At 65.1% G+C, this 8,565-nt stretch overlaps 1 protein-coding gene across 2 annotated transcripts in view; it reads right to left on the bottom strand.

Annotated features, from left to right (window-relative positions):
* The window catches only part of GPSM1 (G-protein signaling modulator 1), a 29,500-nt gene that overhangs the window by 9,930 nt on the left and 11,005 nt on the right, over positions 1-8,565 (bottom strand). Inside the window, exons 10-11 of one of the 2 annotated variants that reach the window (XM_011985070.1) lie at positions 2,819-2,889; positions 1,828-2,004 (exon numbers count right to left, since the gene is read on the bottom strand). In XM_011985070.1, the coding sequence (XP_011840460.1) occupies positions 1,828-2,004; positions 2,819-2,889 (248 nt within the window). The remainder of the gene's footprint in view (positions 1-1,827; positions 2,005-2,818; positions 2,890-8,565) is intronic. The other variant, XM_011985071.1, reaches the window with a different exon arrangement.

The raw sequence follows: 8,565 nt of genomic DNA, 5'->3' as shown, positions 1-8,565 counted from the left end.
AGGCTGTGCTTTCTAGAAAGCCACCTGTCCCTGAGGCCGGCTGACGCTGGCCTGCCCCACACACGCTGCCAGCCTCCCGCTCCTTCCTTGGTGGCCCAGATGTGGTGGGGCAGAGCCAGCTGTGGACAGAGCAGGTGTCTGGGTCCCAGTCCTGCTCCTCCCTCCAGGCCCAGGGAGGCTGGGGGATCACCAGGACCCCCAGGAAGGCCTGACCAGGTGCTCCCTGGGTACCCTTCCCTCTGCACCTCTCCCGTCAGCGGACTGATGGAACCAGCCCAGATGGTTGGGCAGTGCTGAGGCTGAATGAGGGGAGGGGAGGCTGCACCCTGCTGGTGGGCAGGATGGGCTCGGGCAGCCTCGGGGGGCTGCGAATCCCACCCTGGAACCCATACCCCTCTGCAGGTGGGTGCCCACGGAGGAAGTTTCAGACTATTTCTATGGTTTGGACCCAGCCGTTCTGCACGGGGGAGCTCCAGACTGACCTCTGAACCTGAACTCGGCCCATCTGTGCCCCTGAACACCAACCAGCTCCCCCGTGGCTGGAGTGGCCCTGGCACAGCTGACACCTGCCAGGCACAGGCCCGGCCTGTCCCCCGTCATCCCCGAGTCTGATCACCGGTCTGTCTGTCCCCCGTCGGTCCGTCGTCCCCGAGTCTGACCACCGGTCTGTCTGTCCCCCATCCGTTTGCCGTCCCCAAGTCTGACCACAGGTCTGTCTGTCCCCGTCTGTCCACCCATACACTTGGCAGTCATTGCAACTGCCCCACCCCTCCCTCCACGTGTGTGTGCCGCAGCAATGCGGGGGGGCTCCTGGCTAGGCCTGAGGACCCGGGCGGCCCCCAGGCTGCACTGCTGCTGCTTGCTGGGCTGTGACCCTCTGCTCCACTCGTGACCCTGAGCCCAGGTGGGGTTGGGCAGGGTGGGGCCTCCCAGCCCCTGACCAGGAGGAACCCTGGGTGGACCTAGCCCCTTGCTGTCCCCTTACCAGGGGCTCGGCAGCCATGCAAAGGCCACTCAGCTGCATCCCCTCCACGACCCCACTCACCATCGGTCCTGCCCCAGCCACTGCACCGACAAGGAGAGGCCCCAGCACCTTGGCCTGGCAGGAGCTGCAGGTGCTTCCACACCAGGGCCTGACCATGGGCGTGGTTTCAGGGCTTCCCACCTGCCCCTTGGGTGCCCCTCAGGCCCCTCAGCTCAGGGACCCCCACCAGGTGTCAGAGATCCCAGGATTCCCCCAGGGATTACATTGGCTTCGTCCACCCCTCCGAGGCCCTGCTAGGGTACACAGGCTTGACCTCACTGGCCAGAGCCTCCAAGAGCCACTTCAGGAAGGGGTACCCCATCAGGGCATCTGTGCAGCCCAGCTCTCACAGTGGGGGCAGCCAGTCTCTTTCAGGGACACGCTCCTGCGACTAGCGGCTGGGTCTGGAGGGTTCCAACGAAGGAGGCCGGGGGCTGGGGTCAGAGACAGAGGCCACCTGAAGGCTTCGAAGAGCCAGCCCCCAACTGGTGAACGAGATGGAAACTGGGGCCCAAAGAGAGGCGGGGCCTTCCCTGCAGAAGAGCCCAGCCCAGAGTGCCCAAGGGGCTCCTCGGTGGCCAGGGCCTCTGAGGCCGGGTGCGACCACAATGCTGAACCCTCAGCCCTGCCCAGAGCCCCCGCCGGGGTTCCCAGGACAGCACTGCACCAGGTGCACCACGGAGGGACCCCTGCCTCCCCGGAGTGCCCGGGCCTGGCCCGGCCCGTTGGCTGGCAGTGGAGTTGGGGCGCTGTTGCCAGGCTCTCCTCCCTCTCGGCCTGGCTCTGCTGTCAAGGATGCCTACCGTACGCGGCACATGCACCCGGACGTCGGCGCTGTCCAGCGGGGAGTGGCTGCCCTCCCGGGGCCTCCTCTCAGCGTCCGGGCCTTCCTGGTACTTCCTGCTCCTCACGGGGATGGGGAGCGAGTCCCTGCTGGGCCCCCGCCAGTCCCCTGCATGGTGGCTGTCTCCATTCTGCTCCTGGGGAGGGGTAAGGCTGTGCATGTCCTGGGCGATTGTGAACCAATGTCCCCATCCCAGGACCCTGAAGGGAAGGCCAGGCCGCCTCCATTTCATGGACGCTCACAGTAGGTACTCAGTCCCCAGGGAGGAGGAGAGGACTGGGGCTGTGGGGCCTTGGCTGGGGCCCGGGAGAGGCAGGGTGGGGCACTTGAGGGCCAGTGACCCCCACAAATGTTGGCTGGCCTACACCGGCAATGACAGTGACTATGGGCGTCTTTGGGCCTTGTCCCCACAGCAGAACCCTGACGGCCATCCACAACTGAACACAGGCTGCACCAGAGGAACCAGAGGAACCAGAGGCTCAGAGAGGTCAGGCTGCCAGCCCAGGACACACAGCACCCACTGCCGGCAGGCACAGACTCAGCCCAGGGCCCTACGCCAGGCAGCCCCCGAATCTGTCCGTCTGTGTTTGCTGAACCCCAGCTGGCGTCTGCACCTGGAGCAGCTGTCCCCACTTTGGGTGCGAGTCCGAGAGGGTAGGGAGCAGGCAGGAGTGGGTGTCCCTGTCTGTGGGTCCGAGGGTGCAGTGACATAGCGGCTGGGTGAAGCATGGGGGCCTGAAATGTGTGAGGACCACGCCTCGCCTGGGGCGCAGCTGGCCCAACACTGAGGGACATGGGTGAGCAGGTGGCAGATGGGCCTGTGCAGGAGGGTACATTTATCCCCCAGCAGACGGGCTGAGGTGGGTGGCGGTGGCTCTGCCTCATTAACCCCGGTGCCCGTGCTCTGGCAGCGGCTATGCTGACATCGGCCCCGTGTGTCCCTGGCTCACCCGCTCCAGGGGGAGTCTCAGCAGGTCCCAGGTCTCCGCGCTCAGCCTCTGCGTCCTCTTGGGTCTGGCTCCTGAGGACAGAGGGACCCGGTCAGCCTGCACCCCCCAGCACCTCGCACCGGGTGGGCCAGGCCACAGTCTCTGGGGGGCCCAGGACCAACCCGGCCATGGCTTTGTGACAGCCAGCCCCCCTCGTGGAGGCGAGTGCCATGTCTGAGTGTCCTCTGCATCTCCCCGACTGTACTGTCAGTCAAAGGGGACGGGCGTCGAGACGGGGCACACCCTGGGTGGGGCCAGGTGGGGTCGGGCTTTGGCTCCCCCGTCCTGGAAGGGCCTGGCTCTGGACAGGCCTCTCCCCGCCCACGCACAGGGCCTCCCGGCATCAACTCCTGCTGCTCCTCCTGCCTGGACCCCTTTCCGGTGGCCCCTGTGGCCCTCGGCCACCTCTGTGAGGCCACCCAATCCCCCTCCTGAGGGTGCATCATGCTGTGCCCCAGAGGCAGGTGGGGCGGGCCTCTGGGTCCACCCCCAGCTCACTGCGGCAGTCCAGGCCAGGGTCGGGGAGGCAAAGGCCTCAGATGAGTCCCCCAGACCAGCTCTGCCGTGGAACCTTCCCCAGGCTCCTGTCCATCCCTCCTGGCCCTGGGCTCACCCTACTGGCCGTGTCTCCACCCAAGGGACCCCCATCTCCTCTAGCCGCAGTGGGGTGGTGGGGCGCAGCTGCCTGACCCAACCCTGGCCAGATACAGACTCAGTGGAGCCACCAGTGCCTGTCCTGGGCCCCCCGGCAGCCCCACAGCCAGGCCTACCTCCAAGCCTCTGTCCTAACACGGCCCAGGCAGAGGCGGGTGTCACTCAGCCCTGAGGGGTCCGAAAGGATTTGGGAGTTTGGGAGAGTGGCCCTACCTCAGTCCAGCCGTTCCCGGAGCACTCACAGGGACCCAGATCCAGGACACAACAGACCTGGCAGACCAGAAATGAGGTGGCCAACGGAAAAATGGGATGGAATCCGGGATGTGGGGAACGTCCCCAACCAGGCGAGAAGCGCTGTGGGAAGGCCTGATGCCGTGGCTGAGAGCCAGGGTCTGCGGGCGCTTCCCTGAGGAGGTGGTGGGATGGACGGGGGCACGGCCACTGTGGAAAAGGTAGCAGAATGTTCCAGGCAGAGGGGACGACGACGGAACGAGGCTGGCACTGAGGACCCTGTCTCTGCTGTCCCAACGCCCGGCACATCTCCAGGGCGTCTCTCGCAGCTGGGAGCACCCCGGCCCTCCTCCCCCCGCTCACCCACAGCTCCCACACCCCCATGCCCACCCTTACCCAGTCTTCCTGGGAACCAAGTGTCCCTCCACCCGCAGACGCGCTGGACACGGGCTGTGCCCAGGGGCCCTGCGCACACCCGGTGTGAGTCCGAGGGCGGGGCCAGAGCCAGCCCTGGCATCAGTTGGGGCACTCTGAGAATCCAGTGCTGGCACCTCCAGACCAGCAGACTTGGCCCCATTACTACGCCTCGGAGCTCAGTGCCCTCCTCATCAGACTGGGCCGGCAGGGATGGGCCGGGTGGGGCAGTGCCCCTCTGTGCTCATCCCCCGAGGAGCTCAGCTCCTAAAGCGAAGCTGCTTGGTGGCTGCCTGCACCAGGCAGACGTGGAGGGCAGGCCCAGACACCCCCTTACCCCGTCCAGGCCCTACTGCATCAGGGGGCACAGCCACCAGGGCTGGGGCACTCGTCAAAGTTAGCATGAATGGCCACGCAGGGTGTCGGAGCCTCAGGTGCACCTGGACCCCACCGTTAGCCCTGGGTTCTGGGCCCTGCCGGGGAACGCAACATCCACAGATGGAGAGAGCTGGCTCAGGCAGCCAGTCACTCAGTCATTTCAGGCACTGGACCGCACACACAGCCCCTCCCAGCCTCATCTGCACAGCTGGGTCACTCAGCCAACATCCCCCTCAGGCCAGCCTCAGCGTGGCCCTGATTTAAATACGAGCCTGGCCCCGACCACGAGGAAGGGAGGAAATGGGCCAGAGTGGCAGGGTCTCTCAGGGTCTCCCTTACAGGCCCACGCTGGGGATGAGAACAGGCCTGGGTCTTGCTGGAGGGCTGCTCTCTGAGCACTGTGCCACCGAATGGAATCCAAGCCTCCACCCCGCACTGGGAAGGGGATCCTGCCCCCACTTAGTGAACGGCAGCGATGGGGGCTTCAGACGGCCAAGAAGGCGCCTGGCGGACAGCGAGGTGCTACCTATGGGGCACACGGGAGCCTCTGGCCAGGCCTGGCTGCTATAGAAGCCCCTTTCCGAGCCTGTCCATGTGACCTGTTTAAACAGCAAGCATCCTAAATGCGGCAGGGGGGAAGGGAACAGGAGCAGAGGGAGCCGAGGACTTGGGGGCCCAGGCTGTCCTCCACCTCCAGCCCGCTGGCCCCAGACCAGCCCACGGCGAATGCCTAGGGCTTCATGAGAGCTGGGCAGGGACTGGGAGCTGGCCGAGTATGGGCTGTGCACTTCCCTGGCCTGGCCTCCGGGCTCCGAGGACACACCCTGAGCTCCTGCTCTCCAGAGGCCTGAGATGGAAACGTGTGCAGCCAGAGGCTCACCTGGGGCCCATTAGGGCCTGAGCAGGACGCTGGGACCTGGGGCCGTCCACTGCGCCTCCCACTCGAAACACGAACGCCCCAGGCAGGGCTCCCAGCCCCGCTCTGTGGTCACAGTGGTCAGTGGGATCAAGGTTAGCTTTGGCACATTCAGGATCTGGCCAGGCACTGAAGTGGAGCCGCCCCAGCCTCAGGTGGTGGAGCCGCCCCAGCCTCGGGTGGTGCAGCCTGAATGGGACAGAATGGGGCTGGGGCCGGTGTCCTGTTCTCTGAAGGGCTGCCAGCTGCCCACCCCCACCCAGATTAGCAAGGTCGCTCTGAGGACAGCTCCTGACCCCACACAGTTCGGGGTCTGCTCCCCACACCATGGAAATGACAGAGGGGCACGTCTGCTGGGGCAGTCCCTTCACTTACCACACCCAGCGAGAGCCCCGCTCCATCTCCCAGTGTGCACTCCCTGAGAGCCTGGCTCTCCCTCCGCTGCCCCCCAATGCCACGGGGGGGGCCTGACTTGGTTTCCCCAATGCATCCTCCGGGTCCTGGGTCCAGCACAGCTGCTTCTGCCAGGCCTGGCCCTCCACCAGGACGCTGCATGGATGAGCCCTGGCTGGAGCAGTGGCTGAAATGCCCTTCTGAGACACAGCCAGCGTCTGGCTCCATGGCGGACGCCCTCATAGCCAGGCACGGACGGTGAGCGGAAGGCCCGCTGCGCCCGGCTCAATGCATCCTCTGTCTGCAGAGTCGGCCGAGGCGTTGAGTGTGAGTCCAGCGCCCTTGGCTGAGCTGTCCAGACAGGCCCGGCCCACTGGCTTGGCTTCCTGTCTCTCCCGCCTACGAGCGCAACGTTTGGAAACTTCTCCCAGCACCGCCCCAGGGCCACCCGATGCTGACCGTCACACTGTCGTCATTTCTGTCCTCACCCAGCTCGACAATGTGCCATGGCCGACTCAAGCCCCCTGAGCATCTCAGTGCCCCCTGTGCCTGCCTGACCCCTCAGGGCAGCACCCCCCTGCCGGCTTGGCTCAGACCTCAGCAACCCCGATTTTCAGCTGCCCACTGTTCCTTTATGCCCACCTCTGGTCTGAAATCCAGGCAGTCCCTGCCTCACTGCAGGCCCAGAGTCCCACCCCTCCTCACTTCCCTGCAGCCGGATCACCTGCCCCTCACCTGCCTGCTGCCCCAGCCTTGCCCCTAAGTCCCCTCTCCAAGAAAGGGGGTGGTAAGGGCTGGCGTAGGCCTTGCCCCTCCTCTGCTGGGTCCTAAGGGCCCCGCCCCACTGGAGACGGGATCTCACACAAGGGTCCACAAGGCCCTCTCTTCAGTTCGGCCAAGGCCCTCTCCTTGTTCTATCAGCTCCAGACAGTCTCCCCGATGTCCCTCCTCCCACCAGGCTGGCCCCTGCCTCAGGCCCTTTGCACAAGCTGTTCCCTCTGCCCAGACTGCTGTTCCTCCGTCTAAGCTTGCGGCTCACTTCTCTCTGACCTCCAGTCTTTGCTGGAGTGTCATCATCAAAGCCCTAACTCCCCATGGGATGGTGTTAGGAGGTCCTGAGGTTTACAGGAGGTCATGAGGATGGAGCCCCATAATGACGAGTGGCCTTAGGAGAAGCCACCAGTGTTCTCAAGCTCCCCCTTCTTCCTCCCTCTCTCTGCTATGTGAGGACACAGCGAGGAAGTGCCGTCTGCCAGTCAGGAAGAGGACCCTCGCCAGCGCCCAAGAACATGGCACCCCAACCCTGGCCTTGTGGCCTCCAGAGCCGTGAAGAGGAAACGTCTACTGCTGCTGCCCCGGCCTGCGGTGCTTTGTGAGGGCAGTCGGAACGGACCATGACGGTCACCTCCTGAAGCTGCTGCAGCCTGCCTCCCCTGTTCCCTGTTCCTATCCACACCACCCCTGCTGGGCTTTTCTTTCTCCCAAAGCTCATCCCATGTGGCTCACTCCCGGGCTGCCCTTTCCTCACCTATCGGTTCCCTGGACGCAGCTCAGCGGTCTCGGTACCAGTGAGGACCCCAGCAGTGCCTGGCACACGGCAGGGGCCTGGTGACCGAGCGGCGGGCATTTACTGTGTATCTGCTGCGTGCAGGACCCTGTGTGCCATTTCTCACACACTGTCCCCTCTGAGCCCTCTTAGGCACATGGACGGAGGGTGCATCCTCCATCCCTGCGACTGCCCAAGGGCCACTGGGCTGCTGGAACAGGAGGACCGTGCTGTAGCCACGCCTGCCTCGCCCACCCAGGGCCCGAACGTAACAGGTTTCTGGGCTCTCAGGCTTGCTGGCCTCTCACCCCTGCCAAGCTCTGTTCCCAGCACTACTGGTGGGTCTGTTCCCTAGATGGGGACACTGAGGCACAAGTGGGTCAAGTCACAATCAGCTGGCCAGGGCGGGAGCCCACAGCCTAAACTGCAGGGGATGTCATGCCATGCACATCCCTGACCCCAAGGCCACCTGTCGGGACATTCAGGGGACTTTTCCCAGGGAGGCTGATGGCATGCTCCCCCGGGAACTCCTGTGTACCATGCTCACGATGCCCTGAGCAGGGTCCAGAGGGTGAAGGGCTGTGGAGCACGGTCAGCAGGGCCGAGGGCAGTCGCACACCCTGTGGGACAGGCAGGGCCATCGGAGACGGGCCACGGGCAGGGGGAGGTCCTGTAGGGCTCAGGACTGGCTCCCTCCTCCTAACATGCCAATTATGCTGCCCGCACCAAGAGCGGCAGCAGAAACTCCATCGTGCCTGGCACCCTTGCTGGGGTGGGGGATAGGGCAGCCCAGGAGCAAGTGTGGGAGGCCCGGGCCTGTGCCCTCTGGCCAGGGAGGTGGGGGCTGGTTGCCGTCAGGGTCTCATAGAGGCCACACACCCAGAGAAGCTGGACAAGGGCAGCAGCTGGCAGGGAGGTGCCCCCCAGACACACGTCTGGGGCTTCTCTGCTGGCTGGGGAGGGGCCGGCAGAGGGCGGTGAGATTAATACGCTGACTAAGCTGCCTCAAGGTTCTTTGTCTTCCAGTCGCACATTAAGTCTCCTCGTGTTTATCAACTGGGCACCAAATCCACCAGCCTCTGCCACGCCCACCGCCCATGGACACGCCCACAACAGCAAGGCCACTCCCCACCACGTCCCCGGCGAGCTGAAGCCCCGCCCCCAAGCGACTTCCTC

This window comes from Mandrillus leucophaeus, unplaced genomic scaffold (assembly GCF_000951045.1).
Source record: "Mandrillus leucophaeus isolate KB7577 unplaced genomic scaffold, Mleu.le_1.0 Scaffold28, whole genome shotgun sequence".
Classification (NCBI taxonomy): domain Eukaryota; kingdom Metazoa; phylum Chordata; class Mammalia; order Primates; family Cercopithecidae; genus Mandrillus; species Mandrillus leucophaeus.
Note: the sequence above shows the minus strand (reverse complement) of the source record. Positions and strands in the feature narration are given on the sequence as shown.